The 23,147-nt window shown below is 42.2% G+C and overlaps 1 protein-coding gene across 2 annotated transcripts; it reads right to left on the reverse strand.

Annotated features, from left to right (window-relative positions):
* On the reverse strand, window positions 1-22,994 carry HIVEP2 (HIVEP zinc finger 2). 2 transcript variants are annotated; one of them, XM_005150049.3, is made up of 7 exons: window positions 17,751-22,994; window positions 16,852-17,006; window positions 12,285-12,460; window positions 9,622-9,723; window positions 8,174-9,084; window positions 4,215-4,220; window positions 860-1,678 (listed from the first exon to the last, which is right to left on the reverse strand). In XM_005150049.3, the coding sequence occupies exons 1-7, from the start codon at window positions 22,977-22,979 to the stop codon at window positions 860-862; spliced, it is 7,398 nt and encodes a 2,465-aa protein (XP_005150106.2). In that variant the 5' UTR covers window positions 22,980-22,994. The 2 variants fall into 2 exon arrangements, with proteins under 2 accessions (XP_005150105.3, XP_005150106.2); XM_005150048.3 differs by lacking the exon at window positions 4,215-4,220 and having other exon boundaries at window positions 1-1,678.
* Between the last annotated feature and the right edge of the window lie 153 nt (window positions 22,995-23,147).

Genomic DNA, 23,147 nt, shown 5'->3' on the forward strand with positions numbered 1-23,147 from the left:
TTCACATAAGACCAAATACTTTTAATATATTTATAACTGTTTTATAAAGCTTTGAAAAAACTCACAATAGCACATTGTTTTACTTTAATGCTTTACGGTACTATCAGTTTAAAATCACAATCAGCACTTAAGTTATATTCAATCCGGCAAACGAGACAAAAAAAAATTACAAGAGTTAAGAACTGACTGATACATCCTTTATCTTTTTTTTTTTAACTAATGCATAAGTGCAGAATAAGATAAGATACTCTAGTTTAAATATCTTGTTTTACAATATACATTTTGTTCTAATTACGCAACAGTAAATCCCATGCTTCACATAGAAAAGCAATCCACAACATTAAGAAAAAAATTTACAATTTATGAAACAAAGTAAATAAATATTAGTATTACAGAATCAGAGCTGTACATAAAAGCTGTTCAGTTTTAATCATATAAAAATATGTTTTAGTGCAACCTCACATATATTGATGCTGTTTTGCTTTACATCATTTAGATCCAAGTGTCCAAAAAAGGAAAGAAATTACATTTATTACAAAGCAGATACACAAATTCTAAAATATGTACAAATTACTGCTAAAAAAATGCTTATAAGAATATAAGCAAAGTAAAGAAAAGGCACAAACATCTGTACAATTTAAAAGTACCAGACCCAATAAGAATTTCAAATTTAGTTTTGGTCAGGCTCATGATGACTTGTTATTTTATCTAATTCTTTTGATATAACAAAAGTATATATAATAACAAACTACTGTAACTTAGAACAGGCATGCTGTAAAGTTGAATACTTCTATCTCTAGAAAAAAAAAAAGAAGGAAGTGGGGTAAATGTATAGGTGAAAGTCTCCATGCATCTCAGATCAATGGGGCTTGCTCTTCTCAGATGACAGCTCTTTTCTTTCCTGTGTGCTTGATGGGGGGTCGCTCCTGCTGTGAAAGCCCAACTGCCGGACATCCACAAAGCTCTTGCTGTAAAAGGTGGGATGCGCTAACGCAGTCTGTGATGTACCAAAACTGTCCTGTTCACCACCGTGCAAGTCAGGATGGGTGGCTGAGACACAGGGCTGGCCCGGCTCAGATCCACTAAAGTGTTTAATGCTAAAATGTGCACTTTCTAAGGGTTTCTGGTGAGGCTCAGAAGGCCTCTGCAGCTGCTCCGCCCCATGCAGAACGGCTTCTTCTGTGGCGATTCGCAGAGAGGCTATGGCTTTTGTACAAGTCTGTATGTTCTCCTCCTGCTCCCTCTCGGTAGCTACAACACTGTCCTCTGACGTGCTCTGCGCCAGCAACAGCAGCGAAGAGGAGGGCGCACTGGAGGGAGCGGTGAGGTGCAAGCTGTGCGGAGAGGTACGTTTCTCATGGTGCTTAGAAATACTATACGATTCTTTTGTAAGGATTTCTGCAGTTCCTCTTTGCTTATCCTCAGAGCCCTCCCTCTGCAGGGCCAGAGTGGACGGAGAATGTAAACCTGAAAGGGCCACTGGTACTGAATGGACCATCTGGATACCACCGATAGGCATCATGGGGATGGGTGCTCGGATCTGTTGCTGGGAGTGTAGTGGAAGATGACTGAAGACATAGTCGCTTGGATCTTCGGGGAACTGGCTAGACCTGCGGTGCTCCATGCCTCCTTTTTCTCCGTATACATTGAAGTAAGGCCCCTGAGACAGCCCCCTTCTCTGTAACAAGAAAAAAACAAAAGAAGTATCAGCACTGCTACTAGCAAAATTCCTGTCTGGCTGCCAAACCACCTATCTGCCTTCCTGTCTAACACAGCCTCCCATTCATGCAGCACCTTTCATCCAGATAGATCCCAAAGCATTTGGAAAACTCCACTAATTGCTTATCCAAGACACAGAGGTGGTTTTGCTTAGCTCAGCCCCACAGGGGTCATACCTCTGAGGTGAAAGGCAACAGCTAGTTAAGTGTTCAGCAATACAATGCAGCAATTTAGGTCAGGAAGTGAAGAGCATTATATTCAACTGAAACTTTAGAGAGAATTTGGAGTAGATAGAGTTTCATTCCCCATGAGAAATTTGGCCAGGAGAACCATCTGGGCCTCTCTTTTAGAGGACGGTGCAAACTGCTGGTATTGGCAGTCCGTACTGGGTATTAAGACCTTGTTGCAGAGAAATACACATCCAAACACTCCCTGCTCACCACTGCTGCTGAGCAGCATGGGAAATATCTGACTGCAGGTATGTACTCTCTGCCTGCAGAAAGACCCTGTTCTGCAGCCTCAGAGAAGGCACTTGCTCCCCACGAGCTTTACCCAATCCTTGATGAAAGGGGATGGGCATTTCCATGGGAGTTCAGGACCAATTATGACAATGCCATTATGACAATGGAGCGCCATTCTGGCCTATCTGTAATATAAACAATAAATAATAACAAAAGCACAGACCTAAGCTGTGAGTGAAAATGATGGCTCTGTGGCAGGGAGATTCACCACTCATAATGGGATTGAGAAGAATGAGGGATTTTGTGATGGCTAATAAAAACCATTCTCACAATATTGACATTCTCAGTGCCTTCCCATTAGTTCCTGCCTTGGAAGAACAAATAGCTCCATCTCCACCCAGTGTTAAATGTGCCCTGGGCTTTTGGGTTTCTCTTTTTTTCATTCTTAACTTTTAAAATTTGTTTTCCATCAGATGAATAACTATCATTTATTGCTGACCAGAGGAATAATGATGACAGAAGTGCAGGATGACTTCTTCATAATTATGTGTGGGATTTGCCCACATAACTCTCAGGGACTCCCATAGGAAATTAAATGAATGAAAATGCTTATCTCTGCTCTGCAAATTGTCCAGACACCTATCAATTGCCCCATAGCTGCACTGCTACCACAGACTTGGTGTGGCAGCCTGAGGACTGCACTGCTAAATGCCAACGCATTTAAGTGGCAGCACTTCACTGCTGGGAAATCCTAGCTCTCCAGGCATTAAGCAACCTCTTGACCCCATCCTGAAGAACTGGTTTAAGGGGCAATTAAAGATTCAGTTTCTGTGCTAGCCAGGGGCTCAATCTCACTGTGCTCAGATGCTTTGTCTGGTTTGATATAAATCAAAGCTGAGACAGGAAGGGTGACCCATAATCATCAGACACAAACTTAAGAGATGCTATTATTCAGAGGCTAATCTATGTTGGGAATTGTCCTATTCAGAAAGTGAGACACTTGAGTCTCATAAAAGAGAAACTGTCATAAGAAAGCACAGTGACAGCACATTATACAGCTGAATGGGGAAAAATTTACAGAATAAACTGCAGTTGCCAAGCCACAAGACATAGCTCACCTACCCTGTCAGTCCTTCCTGTCACTAACCTCACCTCTGCACAGCTGCCTGCCTCCTTTTTTTCCCCATCTTTGGTCTGTCAAGCTGTTTCTGTCATACTGTCCTCTCAGCTGTTTCCTAAGCCATGACATTTATCACTATTGCATCTGATGTGAAATTGGGCTAAGGGAAATAGAGCAAAAGCAACCAAACAAAAGGAGAGCAAAACTCATCAAAGAACAAACTTAGTCACACAGAAATCTCTAACTGAGGAAGACACTGACTTCATGCTGTACCCTGCCACAGTTTTGAAAGGGAACAGGAAAACAGTCTGTCCTTGTTGGATATAGGTGGCTAATATGATAGAAATTGCTACATGCTTCAAGATCAGCAGTATCATCCAATATATGTCTCATATGCCTAATTTTCACATAGACAGAGACAGTGTGTGCATGCCCACTGGATGCCTTCCAAGCCTGGCTAAGCACATATTGGATTATTTTTCTCTAGCTCTGGCAGATGAGTTTGGAAATGGCTAGCATAAATGGTTACAGGCAATAATGATGATTCATACCTCTTGCCCTGTTTTTATTTCCTTTACCAATAGTTAGTACTTTTGTAACTACAAGCAGACACACACATACATATTCATGGAGAAAGACTGAGTATTAGAGGAGTTGCCTACTTTTAATGAACATCCTGAAAATCCAAAGGTTTTATTCTGTTGACAGGGTAAGTATTAGATCCCACAACTGAGCACAGTGCAGAAAGTCACAGAATCTTTGTGCAGTGCAGTCAGAAGGGGTTGCTGCCAGTGCAGTGAGACAATTTACTCTGTCAGGCGATGGGAATATACCTTGCTTCCTATGCATTCGCATTTGTTGCAATTTAGCCTATTTCCCTCCAACTCCAAGTGGCATACAATTTCCCAAGCAACTATATTCTGTAGCAGTTTTTCACTAAACTCTCTGACCTGGTCATAAGACCAGACTGCCACATCACACCCCTGAGCAAAGCCATATCCAGCTTCAGAGGTCCCAGTGATGAGGTAGGTTTACCCTGTATCTGGTACGTGACCCAAAACAGGCCACAGGGGATTAAGAGGAAGATTGCTTTTCAAAGCCAAGCACACTTCACAGATGTCCTCCTGGCAGTCCCAGCCCACAGCCTACAAAAAAATGGCGGGTGGAAAACAATCTCTTTGATTACCACATCATAATGTAATTGAGGCCTTTTAAGGTTAAAAACCAGAAAATGTTGAACTCTATTGTGAAATTCAGTAATACAGCATATTACTAACGTAATGACTATAAATACATGTGGACTTCAGCTTCAGGATCAGCTCAATCTTCAGTCCTAAGAATGCACCACCACAGCCCACATACATCAGTGGTCCTATTTACAGTTCACCTGGACTTTTAAGAGTTTTACAGTGGCTCTCTGTACAGGAATGCTGAAGATGATAAACTATTGAGTGCTTGGGAAGGGATTTAATATCCTTATGTCTGGAATGATCAAAGGACCTTCAGTACTATCAACGTTCAAGTGGATATAGAGGTGCCCTTCATCTCTCCTGAATATTTCAGACTTCAAAATAAATGAGAGGTGCAACAGCCAACACAAGCTAAAAGGCACTACCTCTTAGAAGCTACCTCCTACAGACAAGTTTGGACTGCTCACAGCAAGATATATTGAAAGACTCATTTTGTCTAGCTCTGGGACTGGAAGAACAGGCAAAAGCTCTGGTCCATGCTGGGAAGTAGCAAGGTACACTAGGAGTGGGGACAAGCAGGAACAGAGTAGAACTGTTGGTGTTGGATCCCATGTTAACAATATATATGTTGTGGGGTTGGAGGGGAAGGTTGCTGGACTAACCTGACATGGTCTTTTCTCATTCACTTGAATACCTACTTTAAGTGCACCTGCTGCATTCCTGGAGCACATTTTTCCATTTAATTTCAGCTGAAAATAATCCAGATCATTTACTCCAAGACCATTCTGCAGTGTGGGTCAAAGCATCACAAATGTGACAAGAGACACTGCCTGATCTAAACTAAAATGGTAACAGAAAGGCATTCATGGTGCAGCATTCAAAAGCAGCCTTCCCATCTCTTCTTTGCTCAGGATTGGCATAAAATGACTGGCAAGAAGAATCAGAGGCCTTCAATACTGGCACCAGCCTCCTCAGAAAGGCAAGAAACCTCTAGCATTGACAGACGAGAAGATAATGAATGTATCTAGACAGCAGTGGGGATCTGCCTTTAAATTTAAAGATGCCAATTTAACTTGCCAAAGCCAAATGTGCACCAGCATCAACCAGAGCCTTAGGCTACTTTGCAGAGAGTATCTTGTTGCAAGAGTGCATCCTGTCACTAACTGCCAAAGAGGTGTGTTTTTCTGTATTTTTGTACAACCAACAAAACCAGCTACTTTCCCCATGCTCTTTTCCACTTCCTGAAGAAATTATTTCAACTGCTTCCTGTGTGGTACTTTCAATGTTGGAGCACTTTACAAGCTCTTTGCACAAGACCACCAAAACTCACGAACATTCAAGGGGAAACAACATGAAGGGGAACTACATCAGCACTGGACAAAGTAACTAGTACAAACACATTGATTTCAGTGGAGAAGAAAGAAAACTGGCCTCTTCTGGGAACTGCAGGCACCAGAAGCACAAAACCATTCTCATTCCTGCAAGGACTGTGAACCCAACACAGCTCTGGAAGAGGAAGCAGGACTTTAAGCTGGCCCATGCATCACTGATACAGTTGCTAATCATGTTCTGATTTGCTGGATTTCACTTCTCTGAAAGTGAAAAACAGCCTTTATTCCTTTTTTCTTTGACAGCTTTCATTTATAGCAAGCTCAGGTGTTATTTGTCTTCCCACACACTGTATATAATAACTTGTGTTTCACCTAAACTCAACTACTGTTCGACTAAAGTATGTCTTCTAGAAAGGCCTCAAGAGGTGAGGAATCAGTCTTTCCTCCTTTGCAGTCATTTGTTAAGATGGGCAATCATCCTCATTTGTCATTTTCCTCATTTAAATTTGCCTGCGCTTAACTTACAGTGATGTCTGTATTCAGGTGGCTGTACTGAGGTCTGGAATTCTCTTTCAGAATACTCAATATGCCACTGAGTTACCAACACTTTCTGTAGGACAAATGATTTTTACATTGAGTTTTTCACTGCCACATGGCTGATCCAACCTCAAAAACAAGTGTTAAAAGCCCATCTGGCATGGTGGACTTTCCACAGAAGGAGCTAAGGGTGCTAAAAGTCTTACAATGTGTTAAATGCCTTGCTGGAAGGTGTGTATAACACACAAGGCAAACATTACAGCAAGAACTGTCAGATGGCCAAGGGTGACTGTTACATACCCTTTTGCCAGCATCATGACACATCCAAAATCTCTACTACAGGATACCAGTGGAAATGTGTCATGTGGACATTAGGGACTGGGAGTCCCTGCACAATGTCAGCTGCAGCATCTCACATAATCCCTTCCATTTGATACTAAGACATCATGACTGTCAAACTGGTGGCTCTTTATCCTCTGTTGTACTTCCTTACTCTGTTGGTAGAACTGCTGGCAGGATTTGTATCCTCTCTGTTACACAGTGATCATCCCTATGAAAGTGTGGCAGGGTTTGAGCATGCCCTTCCTCAAGGGCCACTTAGTCACTCCTCTCTGCTACTCTCTCCAACAACTCACTAGGTCGTGGGCCCATGTCCAAGATGTGGGAGACTATCTACACATATGGCTGCTCACATTGCAGCTTTCCCTTTTGCCCCTGAAAAGCTGGAAGCCACTTCTGGATATTCCAGGCATATTGTGTCTGAGAAGCACCACAAAGACTAAATAAAGAGCCAAGAAGACTGTCAATGGGGAAGCAGGGATGAGAGAGCCCTGCCAGGAGGAGAGCAGGGAGGCAGGAGCCCTGTGGCAGTGTGAGCCTCTCATAGCTTGCCTGGGTAAAACCTACACATACAGGGTGACGAGGCTGGCAGTGAGAGAGCAGCAGCAACATCAAGCATGGTGAGGGGAACATACTAAATAAATAACTAAATAATATATAGTGAGACCACTCCTTAACTCCAAAAACCAATTCTATTTGTGGAGAGAGTATTTTGTGAATGCTAGGACCAGTCAAAAGTGCCAAGACACCAGTTTCAGAGGGCTGATTTACCAAAAGGGAACAACACAGACAGCAACTGTGAAGGTTTTGCATATCTCCCTTTCCACCCAGATGGTTTTGTCCCTGCTGAAACAGGGACAGTTTATGATAGCACTTTCTGCAGGGCAGACAGCTGCCTGCTTCTGTATCTTTACTCAATAGTATCCTTTAAACTCCAGATCCTGATTTCAATGGGCACTCTATTTTCCCAGAGGCTCCATTTATTTTAGATTTTTATTCCATTAAATAATACTCAGTGATGGGCAGTACACTGCAGCATCAGGGCCTTAAGCCCTGATCTGGGCTCGATCCCATCTGACAGTCTGAGAAGTAAAAGGTTTTACAGTGAAGAAACAAGCCCCCAATGCCATATAACCTTCTTGGACCACTTAAAAATAATATAATACAATATATATACTAAATATAATAAAGATGGGGCAATTAAGGTAAGCCAGCCTAACTTCCTTGAAGGTAATGGAGCTACTCAGGTTTGAACCAAGTGAAGATTTAACACTTAGACAGACTCTACTGTATCTAATTGAATCAACAGCCTGATGTGGTCCCTGTCTATTCCAAATTTGTTGTATTTGTTCCAGGACATCCTGGCAGGGCTCAAAGCTTATGCCTTCTTCTTCTAAAAAGCTGAAAATACTGTGCACAAGTTAGGAAAGTGTACTGTTTCTGACAAGAGGAGTGAAAATATTCTTTCATACTTACTGAATGCCCCACTGGAAAAGATTCGGACTGTAAATATTGACCCATGGACAGTGCTGGATTATGGTATAAGCCCCTCCGTGGAGACGCCGCTCTAACAGAGGCCATGTATCTCCTCTCCCGCCTAGGAGATAAATCTCTTCGAACAGATGCATCTTTCCCTGGTGACATTGGTCTCCTTGGTGACAAGTGACGTCTTGGTGACACGTCCCGTCTTGGTGATAACTCTCTCCTCAGTACAGCCTCTTTCCGTGGGGAAAGGTGCCTCATGGGTGAAATATCTCTTCGGGGTGACAGATGCCTTCTGGGTGACAAATCCCCTTTTGGCATTAAATACCTCTTTGGTGAGTTATCTCTATAGGGTGAAGAATCGTAGCCAGGTGATGACTGTTGACTGGAAGGTGAGAGGTCCCTCGGAGATGAACTAGTGTCTAACGAAACCACATAATCCTCATCCATGCAGCTGGGTATGTCCAACCTGTCTTTATCAGGCTCTGAGTCGATACTCTTATTCTGGAAAAACCTCTGATACTCTGTCATCTGTGCATCTTCACAGGAATCGCTTGGTGTTATAAGCTGAGTAACCTGAATGCTAGGTAAGGTGACCAAGTAACTGATGAGGGAGGAGTGTCCCACAGGAAGGGAGCCCTCGGGGGAAGCCCCCTGTGATGCCCCAGCCGAGTTCACTGACAGGGAGGAGAACCGAGGGGGCTGTGGGCTGGTGCTTCTTGATCTGGTTTTTGGTGTCGAGTCTCCCTGAGTATCATCAAAATCATCCTCATCTTCATCATCATCATCATTGTCATCACCATCCTCACCATCTGACTCCTCTGCGTCAGAAAACTGGTGTTCTGCTGACAGGCCTGCTAGGTTGCTACTCTTCTCTGCTTCCTGCTGCATGTCCTCCATGTTTTCTGAAACAGCCACAGCAAGTCAAAATGGTGAGCACATACCCCATCTCTTACACTTTCCACCACATTAATTCCCCACCCAGCACACCCACTGCCATTGCTAGATGCTTTTCATCTGGGATGGCTGCATAACACCATTCATCATAGTTTCAAACCATAATTTTTCGTAGTAATAACTTTACAATCTGTACTTGAAGTATAAAAAGTAAATTCACCCTACCCCATCTCTCAACTTCACTAAAAGTTCCCACCTCTCACATCTAAATCAAAAAGATTAGGAACTTCGTATGAGACAGAAGATGACAGATCATACTTTTATTTCTAGCTCCTCCTCACGTATCTTCATAAGAAATGGAATTCAGACACATGGATTGGATTTATTTTTTATAATTCTTGTTTATTAAAAATATGTCTCTTAATTAAAAAATACCCCAAATACTCTTAATATATTTTCCCATGCCATCCACTGTGCTAAAGTGTAGTGAGTTATTTGCATACTCCAGAGGCCATTCCAACTAAAATTAAATCATTCTGACATACCTGCTTCTTCAGTTTCAGCATCATCTACGGATGTCATTGATACTCCAAGCTCCAGGCATTTTTTCATATGTGCTTTAGACTTCATATGTTTTGTCAGATTTCCTATGGATCAGATTAATTTAATTAATGGACAACAGCAAAGGGCATTCTCCAAGTCAGGTTTTGGTGTATCTTAACTTTGTTACGCTGCAGATGGGGTTTTTTAGTTTAAGAAAAAAACCCAACAGACAGAGCTGACTCATCCAGCCCATTGGCCTCAGAGCCTGTTTTAATGAGAGTGGGTTTTTATATTAAAGAAGTCAAAGTTAAACTCGGGGCCCAAGAGGTATATAGGCATCTGTCCAATTTTCCACATGACATTTAGGCACCCCAGCAAGCTAAAAAACTCTCTTTTTGATGTTATCTATCCCTGGGCTCAGTGTTGGTGATATGTACAGACTGCCTGGGCATCAAAGTAAATTCAATCCACACCAGCCATTCAGGCCTCACACTCCTAGTTTCACAGTGGTACTTTCAAGCTGAGGGCTCTCACATTTACTTCGTATGCAGGTTCCAAATGTTCAGCATGTTCAAAGCACTTTGAAGGAAAAGTACCCCACAAAAAAAGACATTTATGGGAGACTTTCTTTTGCAAGTTTACCATCTAGCTGCAATTTCTGAACTTGGAGGAGCTATCCTTACTGCATTCACCTAGGATGAGAAAAATCCAAGTTCAGTTCCTTGCTTTGGAGTATGAATCTGAACCAGACACAGCTGGGATTTGAAATCAGATCTCCCGTTCCCCTGAGGGAGCAATCTAACACTAGACTATTGACTTTCTGGAGTGCCTGTCTTGGTCTGTTTTTTCACAGACAAGAAAACTGGGTTGAGACTGGCCCCAAGAGACATTTCATGGCAAAGAATATTGAGCACAAGCTGAAGATATAAGAATATAGCTCTAATCAATAAGCCACTTTGGGCACATTTGCAACACCAACAGGGAAAGGGTGGCAAAGGCAAACCCAACCCATTACCAAGACACGGTGCTTAGCTCAGGAAAGCACTCTGTCAATGTTCCTATGCAGCTTTCAGGACTCCAGCCAGCATCCCCATATGGCGTGTGTGGCAACCTGGGGCAGGAACACTGCACCACTCTGTTGGATAGTAGAGGTGTGCTTAGAAGCTCATAAGCTAGGCTCTTCTCTGACTTTCAGTCTCAGATAGTTTAAATTCATTCTCTCCCCAACAGGAGTTTTTTATTGTGCCTGTGTACTGCATGAGAAGTCTAACCTGGCCACTGGTGCCTCTGCATGGCTAAGTGCTCAGGGTCTACACTGAAATCCTAAGTACCTCTGAAGGTCATAGCAAAATAGCAACAATAGTTAGGAGGCTGACAACAGCTTGTGAGCAGTAATCCATCAGTTAAACACTTCTTGCACTTCGAAAGCTAACTTAGTCTCTTCCTACTCATGCCCTTCTTGTGCAATAGCATACCATCTCCTCCCTGTTTCTTCTCTGCCAGAAATGCCAGCCTCAGCAAGCAATTTCAAATTTCTTTCCATGCCATCTTTTCTGCCTGGAATGCCCTCTCTGAAAACAGCTGCAAAACCACAATCCTCCTTGAAGTCCCTCCTCAAGCCCCTTTCCTCCAACAATGTCAAATGCAAACAATGATCCAAGAACAGCTCACCAAATGGTCTATTGGGACTACAAATGAGCAGCTCCTTGTCTTTGTCTCTACATCCCCATGAAAGTTCTCATCTTAAATTAGGTTGATGGGTCTACTACCATCCATCAGCTATTCCCATCTTTGGCAGAAGAAGAAGGGCTGGAGTCATGGAAACTATTACAATTCTCAATCCTCAAAACAGCCATGACGCTGCGCTGGGATCTTGGGAGAAATGTCCTTCAGTTTCCTCTCTCCCTCTTCAAGTAAGTTCATTGCACTGGGACCAGAATCCACTTCCCTTGTCTACCAAAGGGAAGTGAAGAAACTGAGAATGTAAGGCTCATTTGGGCTGTGCTACAAAGAAATGCTACCAAAAGAAAAGATTTTTTTTTCTCTTAAGGAGACAGTTGCAACACATATCCAGATTCCAAAGAATATAATTATCTGTGGCCTCAGCATGACAAATGGAAGCTTTTTTCTGTGCTGATAAATACATGTGAACACAAGCTATCAGATCTCTATTCATAATTAATGCCACAGTGGATGGAGTGGCCCATCTGGGAGACATACATTATTTATAAACTTGAAACTGACCCACTGTAAAGCCCGTGAAGGCATGTTTTCCTCAGCAGCTGATGCTCTGCTTCTACGTTATGTCATAACAAGAGTATAATCCTGGTAGCATTTAAGTGTTGCTGCAATCAAAATTTGCACCATGTAACATTTTTCACAGAAAGTATTATTGGTAAGGGTGGTTCTAATGCTACTACATTTTCTCTGCAGACATATGGACCAGTTAAGAGCCTATAGCTCACAATGAAGCTATCCAAAATCCATGGATCAATTAAACAGAAGAGAAGAAACTCTCTGATGAAGTCCTGTATATATAAACACAATAATTTTGTTCTGAGGAAAATTCTCTCCCTGATTACAAAGGGTGCTTGGATCCCAGATGGCAAACCAGCTCAAGATCTGTTTGGGAACTGGCAAGAGTTCATCAAAAAGGGTCAAGTACCTTTAGTTTTGAAGGCAAAATTGCACAACTTGCATACATAAGGCCGGACATCAGTATGAGTGCGGATATGCTTCTTGAGCATGCTTGGCTTTTTGCAACGAATTCCACATTCTTCACAAATATACTTCCCTCGGCCACGACCTCTTACATAGACATAATCCTCATTTGATTTATACCTGTGGGAAAGGAGCAAGCACTTAAATCACAGAGACTCCAGGTCACATACATGCATAAACATCACCTCTGTGCATCTGATCCTGATCCTGTATACATCTAATCAAAACCAATTTGCATAAGTCCATAGAAACTACTGAACTTTCAGTCTGGAATTCACAAAGTATCTGCCTTTCAGGGAATGCACTGGTCCCAGTGTGTTTTAACAATATGAGACCAAAGAGTTAGATTATAAGAATAGTATAAACACCTTGTCAGAAAACAGATTAGCTATTATTCCTACAGACACAGCACAACTCCAAATACAAGTTTGCAGGTTGGATTTATTTCGGTTAACTGTAGTCTTGCACAATGCAGGCATCAACCACCACTGAAAACAGTGTTTTGCGTCATGGTCTATTTAACTATTTTAGTGTATTTATCCCTTGGGATCAGATAAATCACATCCTGGAAATGCCCGTTTCTCCCCATTAAGCATAAAGGGAATGCAGATGTCTAGCAAAGATGTATGCATTTACACTACAGATGCCTTAAGTTCCAGAGGATGGATCCCTCCCTAAGGGACAACAAGCTGAGTTCACTCAGGTATGTGCTGCTTCAGAAAAATAATGGGAAACTTTGAAACTGCATACTTAGCAGAAAGCTGTTAAAAGAAATTTTCTTAGCACAGGCGTAAGCGTTCCATGCTATTTTTGCTGATTACATAGTGTGTAGTTCGATAATAAATAAGATATGGAAATCTATTTAAAGATGTACATTGCCTTTACTACCATGATAAATTGTTAATAATGAAATCTAAAAGGGCTCAGGGGAGCTGTTATGAGGTTTGAAGAGCACAGGGCATCCCCTAGGGGGAAAATATCATCCTCACTCTCCCTAAATAAAATCCAGAAATTGCAAGAACTGAGAAATAATATTTTTCTGCCCTCTGTCCTCGATTGCCCTCTACCTAAGAAGCACAAAGTACTTTCAGTCACGCTATGGATGCGCAGCCCACAAGGTACCGTTGGTACTGTCAGTGCTTTAAATAAATAAGGGACTGTGTGAAAGATTCTGTTAATGTGATGATAACTCTACAAGAAGCAAGTGGAAATTTTTGGGTTACAGGGCTGAAACTTTTTTCAAGTGTGCTTTTCTTAGACGAACACTTCTTCCATATGTTCAGCTATATTAGTGGCAATATAAATACTGAAACTAGTACCTTAGAAATACATAAAACACTGTCCTGTTCTTATGTCCATCTTGTAATCTATTAAACAAGGATGATCAGGTATTAGAACAGGCTTCCCAGGGAAGTGACCAGAATCACCATCCCTGAAAGTGTTCAAAAACCATTTAGATGAATTCCTCAGTGACACTGTTTAGTGGTGGACTTGGCAGTTTTGGGTTAAAGGTCGGACTTAATGATCTTAAAGGCCATTTCCACACAAGCTGGAAACATCTAAACACATCCGCTCCTTTTTAAAATATGGATGCCTAAATACATTTTTTTTTCATCTCCTTTCCAATAAAGATGGCCCTTTCCCTTTTCCTTCATTGGTCAAAACTGGCACAGTCTAATGTCATTTAATATCTAGCCATCTCTCTAGCAGGACTTTTTGTTTAACATTTCTGTGATTCTGCTTCTCTGTCTGCCCCATTTCCCAAGTTCTTCATATGTACATGCTAATAACTCCTAGTCACTTCTCTGTACCCTGGTTCATCAGCTATGTTCAGGCTTTCTCCCAGAATGCCCTATATTGGTTGAAATACTGCCGTTTTATCTTCTTTTCATCTCTCCTTACAGTCTGATTTTGCTGGGATGGGCACGACAGGCTTTGGTGCAGTGAGGTGCTGCTGTGTTGTGACATCTACACTCTTAGCCTCAACCCCATTAATTTTGTTCCTTCAGCCTCTCACTCATCCCAAGCAACATCTATTTGCTTTCTGACCATCTGTCATACGAGCGCTCCACTCCCCTGGCACTAGGCAGCTGCACAGCTGCATTCCCCTGCCTGGTGGACAGGCTTTCCCACCAACTGAAAACTGACAACTGCAGATCTTTCTCAGCTATGGATTCTGAACTGCCTTCTTCACGCTTACAAAATGTAAGCAGTCAAGAAGCTTAAGCAAATCCACTCCCCAACTCAAATGAAAACCAAAATGAAAACACTCTGCTGAAGCAAGATATCACCATGCATGCTTTTCTGTCCAGAGGAGAAAACATGAAACAAAGATGACAGACATTTGCTGCACAGTTCAGAGCACTATTTCAGTGTGTGCTGAGATGATACAAAGATGAGCTTAGTGAGACTAGAGCAGAACAGGGGAGAACAGAACAGCTCCAAACAGCCAAGAGTAAACAAGCATGGAAAAAACTATTAGAAGTCATAAACAAAAACCTAAAAAGGAAATCAAATTCAATGGTCAGGACAGAAAGCAATCAAAGACATGGTTATAATATCTAAAGAATATTAAATCCATTTTAAAAATAGCCAAATTAATGAAAGGAATGATTCTACCCTTCCACAAATAGTTCCTATAAAATACGCAATAAAATTATGATGTATAAGGAAAGAGTGGACCCATAACATCCCTGCTCATTGCAGGGGGGTTGGACTAGATGACTTTTGAAGGTCCCTTCCAACCTAAACCATTCTGTGATTCTATGATTAATACTACATCATTGCATTCACTTTGCAGGTCATATGTTCCTACTGATGAAGTCCCAGTCTACTGCACAGATTATGTGTGTGTCTGTATCCCACTCCCCTCAACATTAATCTGCACATCAAGGTTTCTTACATTCTGTTTTACTCAAAAGGGTATCTAAACATAGCCATGTATTACTAGAAGGCATTTCTAGGTGAGATGTAAATTATGTGACTTTACACAAACAGTTTCATAGACCTTATTGGTGTACGGGGAAACCTGAGATGGTGTAAGTAACATACAAAGTTTCTTAAGAAGGTATTAGATGGTACATGCATTTTATAGAGTGATCTGTAGCAGCTTGCATGGATCTGAATCCTCCTTTAAGTTTCTTTTCTTAACACACTTTTACTCTTCTGACCTCTCATCACTCAGCTTACATAGTGTAGACTATCTTCAGCTGGGTGATCCAAATTCAGAAATGATACATAATGGGAAGCCGGCAAATTTTATACTCCAAAGTGGGTGTGAGTTGAAGCAGCAGCTCTTTAAACTTCTTGTAAACTTAGGTTCACCCCTGAATTTGGGTCACTCTTGTGGAGCCAGACTACTGGCTTGGGTACTGGGACAATGTAGAACTACAGAGAACAGCCAGGATGAGGGTGTCTGGGTCAGCATACCTCCAACAATCTCCAAAACAACATTTTCAGTCTTTCAGGTGAGATGTAGGCTATACTCCTTCAGTGTTGCAAACTACAGAGAAATGCTGATGTTAATTTAGTGAAGACTATTCAAGTGAAGCTAAAACACATGATGTTAATGAAAGACAACTGAGATTTTTAAAGGGTACAAAATGATAGGAGAAGGAAATGTATGCATAAATTTCTCACTTCTCCATCCTGACCTGTTTAGTTACCTCACTAAAACAGTGCTGTGAGACCATCTGAGTTTGGTAAGACAGAAAAACACATCTTGTTCAGCCACCTGACTATTCACTACTAACAACTGACATATTAATTGCATCGTGTCAGAATTCTGTAAAAGAAATTAGACAGTATCCTCCATTTTAGACTATACTGCTGAGGCAAACAAGTGCCCATTTCAGTTGCTTTGTATAACGAGCTTCACAAGCCTCCAAACAATGTTAGTGGGCTTTCGGGTCTCCTTTTCCCCTCTCTGTTATCTGTTTCCGTTATCACTTGAGTGACAGACTGCCATGGTAAAATTAAACACAGTTTTATCAACCATACATGACAGATCTATGGATTAGGCATAGATTTCATTGTCATCTTACATTTTATCTCCAAAATCTAACTTTGATAAATAATAAAAAATTACAGGAGTAAGAGTAAGCATGCCTAGCTAACCCATTCAAATGAGTGGAAGTACACAGAATTTCAAAACAGAGAGATAACCTCATTGAAGCCATTAAATACAAAGAAATGGTATAGAAAACATCAAAATGTTAACTGATTATCCATTTCTTTTTGACCTAAGAAATTAAAGTAACAATTCTGACTGAGTGCTCTCACACAGAGAGAAAATATAACTGTCCTAATAGCAAAGTAGAGCCAAGAGTAAGTATACAGGTACCCTGCAGTTTATTTGAAGGCTGACATATACACAAAAAAGAAGAGATTTGGGAGCTACAGGACATGGCAGGAATACAGGAGACTGTTCACATTGGAACTCATTCATATCAATTTTCAAATCTCTTTAAAATGACAGGCTGAGCTTGAAATTTCCAGTTGTATTTTCTTACCCTCCTTCAAAGATTTTAATTCGTATCGGCTCAGTTTGTTTGGATGTAATGTCTTTATCTCCATGAATGTCTCCTTTTACTCTTTCTTTTATAATATTCCCCACTACTTTCTTTTCAAGCTTGCTGCCAAACAAGAAGAATGGCTCGTGTTTCATCTGTAGAACAAAGTCAAGGAAGGGTGTTACTGCTGGAGCACACAATAAACGCACACTTCATTTCAAGTAACATTCCAGGTAAAAGCCAAACTCTCATTTTGATGGAACTCTATATGATGAATTAATCTGTCCCATTTAACTAAAAATAAGATAAGGGGCAGCATGAACAAATTTTTAAGAGTTTTGACAGAAAAGACAGCACCATATCTTTCCTCAGGAAAAAAAAAAAAATCTTGGAAATAGAGATGGAAAAACCTTAGAAAGTAATTTATTGCCATTACAGAATTTTCCCTGGCACTATTATCTAATGCTTAGTTTGTGAGGAAGAGTAAGTATGTAAAAGACATTAAATGGAACTGAAGATCCCTACTAATTTTTAACTTTATCTTTAATTACGAATGCAAATGACTGTTTGTGCCTGATACTGTTCGAATCAGGACATGGCAAAAACAAAGGACAAAATAAAAGGAGATAATTAACCAGGCTCTGGCACACATGAAGGGAGGACTTTAAAAGCCTCACTTCTTACATCTGATGTTGAAAATGGAGAGAGAGACAGCAGAAGTAGCAGAGCTTGCAGAAGGGTAAATTTAAGCTCAAAAGTTGTCATGGGAAGATGTCAATGTCTGATTTCCCAATAGGGAATCTTTAAAAAAAAAAATCACTAGCTTACACTTCATAGTTTACTAGTATTTTCTCAAATAAAGATACACAAATTTGATTTTATTAAAACCTCTTATTTACCTGAGCAAACTGCTTCCATGCACTTGATGATGTCAGTTTACCAGCTCCAGGTCTATGCATAGCAGCCAGAGTGTAGATTTCCGTGGTGTTTTTTTGCTTGGACCTTAAAAGTGCTAAAGTAGTCTTTGTACTTAGCCCAGATGGGTTTGGGTTACATGAACTTATACACCATGAAGCATAAACTGAAGATTTGAGGGTTGGTTGCTGTATGTAATTGGGCTTCGTATAGTTTAAGAAACACCAGCTCACAGTAGTAGTAGTGCGCAGACTTGGGAACTGAAGGATCTGCTGAAAATCTGCTACGTCTGTCAGGAGAATAGTTGAGCCTGTGACTTTCCCACTGCCATTGGACGACACCTGGACTAACATACCAAGAGGCAATTTTTGATGTTTCATCTGGTCTTCTGGCTGAATTTCTCCTGGTGGTAATGAAGACCTCTGTGGACTCATGCTCATATCTGAAGCTGTTTCATCCACATCCAGTTCTTCTGGTGAGTCTCTTCCTTCTGAAGGGCCACTGGACTTCTGCCCTGGTGACGCGGAATCAAAACTGGAAAGTTTCTCCCTGCTCGGTGGGAAAGCATCAGCTGCTGGCATGCTGACAGGTGGGAAATCTTGAGATGATGAGGACGACAGTGGTGATGAGGATGACATGGATGGCAGACTTTCTTTTGGCTCAGTAGCACAGCTCTGCCGCACTAGCTGAGGCTTCTGCACTCTTGGGAAATCTTTCTTTATATCTGAGTTAGTTAACTCAACTGCGCTTAGTTCCTCAACTATCTGCCCATACATTTTTTCTTCTTTGACTCGTTTCTGCTGCTTGGTCTCCATGAAGAGGTCCAAGCTGCTAGCAGGTGAAAGCATTCGTTTGCCTCCTCCCAGGGTAGAAGCCATGTCTGAACTGGAAGGCAAACACAGGGGAATTCGTGGCTCCAGTCCAAGTGGTAATGTCTGTGGCACTTTCCACAAAGGATACTTTTCTAGCCCTCCATGTTGACCCAACATCTGAGCTATGTTAAATCCAATTCCTTGCATGGTTGCATTAGTTGCCAATGTTCTTTGAGAAACAGTCTCATCAACTTTACAAATTACAATTGCAGGACTGTTACTCTGTCCAAGGATCTGGGAAATGCTTGTGTACATGACACTACCATAAGATGGCACATGGGTTTGAATTCTGACAGGAACAACTGTTCCTGGCAAAGACTGTACAGATCCATCACTTGGGGAGTCAAAATCCGTCTGAAGATGCTGCTCAGAGGTATCTGTTGGTTTAATGCTATGGTCTGACTGGTACTTAGCAAGAGTATTTTTTGAATACTGCCCAGATGTTCCTGAGTAATGCTGGTATGCTTGCTCTTTAGCATGCACATAATCAGCTGGTTTCTTGCTAATATACTCTGGCGCATGTTCTAGGTGATAACTTGGAGGAGCATCTGTTTGGAAAGGCTGTTTGACGTAAGATTTCTGCAGCTGTTGTACAAAATGATGCTGGAAGTGCAGAGGTTCTGTGCATGACTGCCACAAGACAGGCTGCTGAGATGGTGGTAAGTGAACCATGCAGACAGCTGGATAGGAGAACTGAAACAAGGTGCTATGAATAGGGGCAAATGGGACTTTTTCCTGGTGTGCAAATAGCTGCTGCTGATCTGATGGATGTTTGCTAGGAATATAAGGTGCTTGTTGAATCAAGGAAGTCCTTAACATTTCCGAGCTGTCTGCAAGAAGAGCATGTTGCTGGGCAAGGTGTGATGAGCTATTACTAAGTTGAGCACAGGAGCCAATAGCCTGTTTTCCAGAGTCATCTACCTGAATGGGCTGAAGTACAGAGGAAGGAGAGTGATGCCAGGTGAGCTGGGAGGAGCGAAGACCAGCCTGTGCATGTTCCATCTGCTCCTGCTTTATACTTTGTTCTGTGCTCTGATCAGTCTGGGAGATCTCTGGAAAACCACTGAAGGAAGCCTGGCGAACCAAGAAGCATTTCTTCCTTTCTCGGGATGGAGACAGTGCCATAGTGGGTGTCCCAGCTGAAGACGCATGGGACAGGTTCCCATAATCAAAGGATTTACTTCGGATCTCTGGGATTTCAGCAGCATGAGGACAGGGCATCTGTTCAGATGAGCAGCGTCTCATTTCCCTCTGATGGTGATGCCCAGGGACGGAAAGTGAGTAAGCACCGGCTGGAACTGTTAAAAACTCGGACTGTTTTCCAAACTCATCTTGTTTGGAAGGTGTGATGAGCTTCATGTTCTCTTCTCTTTCAAAGGACATTGAGAAACTTGAACTGTGGGACAAATTACTTTCTTGGCTAGGGCTGCGAGAGAGGCTTGTACCTGTGGACTCAAAGCTCGATTCTCCAGAGGAGTGCTCCATGTCAGCCAGTCGCAAACGCTTCTTTTTGGGTGGTAGCTTTTCGGCTGGAAGCTGAGAAAGCGTTTCACTTCTCTGAGGCCACTGGAATTCTTCAGTGGGTCTCTCTTGCTCTTTACTCTGCACTTCTTTATCTTTCTCAGGCTTATCTGGCTCTTCTGTGACACGAATTTCAGGCACCTGGATATTGTGCTGGCGAACCAACCTAGGCTGCATATGATATGGCTGAGGCTGCTGGGATGGAGATGGCTTACTGGTGTCAGCAGTTTCAGTTTGTGGAGCTCGGTCTGGGCTCATTGGGGACTCACAAATCTCACTTTCACATGTTTCAGGTGGTGAATAGATCTTTTCCTGTTGGCATGCAATAATTTCTGTAGACTCAGACCTTTCAAATGAGTTTGGCCTGCTCAATGAATTTGTGTGCTGAATGACAGAAATGACATTTCCAGGGGGCTTTCTGGCCAGGGATTCTGCAGTCTTTTCTTGTTCTGCAGTTAAAGGTGAGTCTTCCAGAGAAGCAGCCGGGCTTCCAGACTGCAAGTAAGGCCTGCAGATTTCAAAGCGCTCAGCATGGCAAACGGCAGCATTGTCCAGACTTTGAAGGGGAAATGCGGTCCTTGGCACGTCCTGAATTTGGGATTTGGGATCTAAGTCCAAAGGCTGAATTCCTCCAGTGGTTCCAGTAGTACTGCTGCAAAGCATGGGGCTGTCTTCCTCATCTCCAACACTCTCTTCTTTCCTGCGCTTTCTGTTTTCAAAAGTTGTTCCAAGCATGGATGGCACTGCCTGGGATTGTCCAAATGGATCAATAAAGTACTCTCCCACCTTGCTCATCCCTCCTAAGGATGGCGAGTCCCTGTAGCTCTGCTTCTGAGCTTCAAATTCTTCCCACTTTCTGTAGTGCTTTCCACTGGCATCATAGTCATAAAAGGTCTTTTCTTTTAAGAATGGTCCTTTGTCACCTATTGTTTGTCTACTGGAAGCAATAATGATATTTTTCCCTGGTCTTCCATGATAGTCTGAATCTGAGTGTCCCTCCTGCACAGAGGGCAATTCAAAGGCAGCCTGCCTTCTCAACATCCTTTGGTGGGATATTCCCACTGTCCCGGGGTAAAATACATCATCTGAGCCAGTCATCTTCTCATCAAATGAATGGCTTCCTCTCAGAGATGGGGGAATGCTTAGGCTGTTTGCAGAAGAGGTTGGCATGGAGTTACTTCTAATAAGAGGAGAGGAATCTACTGGGGGCTCTAGAAGGACAGGCATGTCACCCTGCTGACTGACTTGGTACAGACTGGATTCATTTTTGACGGATGATGTGGTGGTCTGGGATTGTCTAGATTCTGCATTGCCGCCTGGATAAACTTGTGTAGATTTAATAGTGCTCAAGTTACTGGAGTCAATGAGCTCTTCTTTATTTGGAGTCAGCTGAGTAATATGTTCCTCAAGCATCTTGATATCTAATCTGTTATTTAAAAGAGGTAATGGCTCTGCTTTGCCCTTTCTACCCATTAAACTGTGTTCCTGATTCGTTGTGGCTACTGTTAATGCTGTCCTTTGATTAATCCTATAGAACTTCCCAAAGATGATCTCTTCATAAGACTTTGCATTAGTATTTGGTGGGCTAATTTGCTGCTCAGCACTTTCTGAGCGGGAAAAATAACCAGAGTCAGTGCTTCCTTTACTGTGTGGGCTCAGGAGGTTTAACGACTGCTCAGAATCTTGCCCTTTTTTCTCTGAGAGTCTTAGTGCAAGTCGCTGTTTAACTGTATGAGAGTCATCAGACTTGGTACTTAAGGACGGGTTTTGCAACATATTAGAACCAATATATGGTGAACTCTCACTGGGTAACTGAATTCCACTTTTAGGGATAATCAAAATGGGCACTTTCATTGGCCCCACCAAGGACTCTTCCATGGAGGAGTGAAAACTGCCCCTGCTACCAATGTCCAGGGGGAGCTGTGGGACAGGGCTCAGTTTGTCAGACCCTTCCATTAGCAGTGGGGTCTCCTCATCAGTATCCGTGCTCTGCTCGCCATCTGAATGTATTTCAGCCTCCACATCAATGTAACTGGCATCTAGGTCCAATTTAGAGACTGCTGACTCTGTGAAAGGTACCAATCCTGCCTTGATTGCATGGGCATGTGACTTCCTGTGCTTGTAAAGGTTGCTCTTTGTCTTGAAGGAGAAACCACAAGGAACACAAGGGTACGGTCGCTCCCCAGTATGAGATCTAATATGCTTTTTAAGTACACTAGGTTTGGCACAAGCCCGATTACAGTAAGGACAAATGTACTTGCCAGGCTTTTTGGGTTTGTGTTCCTTTTTGTGAGCATCTTCTGATTGTTCTAAAGATTTCTGTGAATATTGGCTGTATGCAGGGTTCAAACTTGAAATCTTCTTCCTGGAGAAACCTCCGCTATGGCTATGCATATGAAAAGGAAACAAGTCCTCTGAGGCAACTGATTGCAAGTGGCTAGGATACTGCCACGGAGGGCCCTCCAAGCTCTGATGTGGCTTTATGTTGTGCAAGAAGCCTTGTGGCAATGAATGCTGTGGGAAAGAAAGTGAATGTTGACATGAGTAAGGACTTGGACGATGCTGTGGATATTGCTTCTCTGTGACTTGCTGTGCAGCTTCATTTGATGATACCAGTTTCCCAGAACCAAAAAGTTGTGCTGATGCTGTGTTTCCTATTTGCTCGTGATCTATTTGTGGTTGCCTCTGTATTTCTTGATTGCCAAAAGTGCTCATCTTAATAACAGCTGAATGTTCTTGCCTCCATCTACTAGGTACTTTAGCAGTTTCTCCAGACCTTGAGGTAGCTTTTTGCCCTATAGCTGTGTCCCCAGAGTCCATTTTGTTACACAAGGTCTTAAGTGCTAGTTCACTTGAAAGCTGTGCAGACACATGGAGTGTGTCCAAAGCTGTGCTTTTTAAAGTTTTGTTGCTGCCATTTTTCCAGGGCTGTTGCAAATTCACAGACTTTTCTTTCTCTTTGGAACTTTCAACGCAGTAGTCTATAGG

This window comes from Melopsittacus undulatus, chromosome 3 (assembly GCF_012275295.1).
Source record: "Melopsittacus undulatus isolate bMelUnd1 chromosome 3, bMelUnd1.mat.Z, whole genome shotgun sequence".
In the NCBI taxonomy this organism is placed as follows: Eukaryota; Metazoa; Chordata; class Aves; order Psittaciformes; family Psittaculidae; genus Melopsittacus; species Melopsittacus undulatus.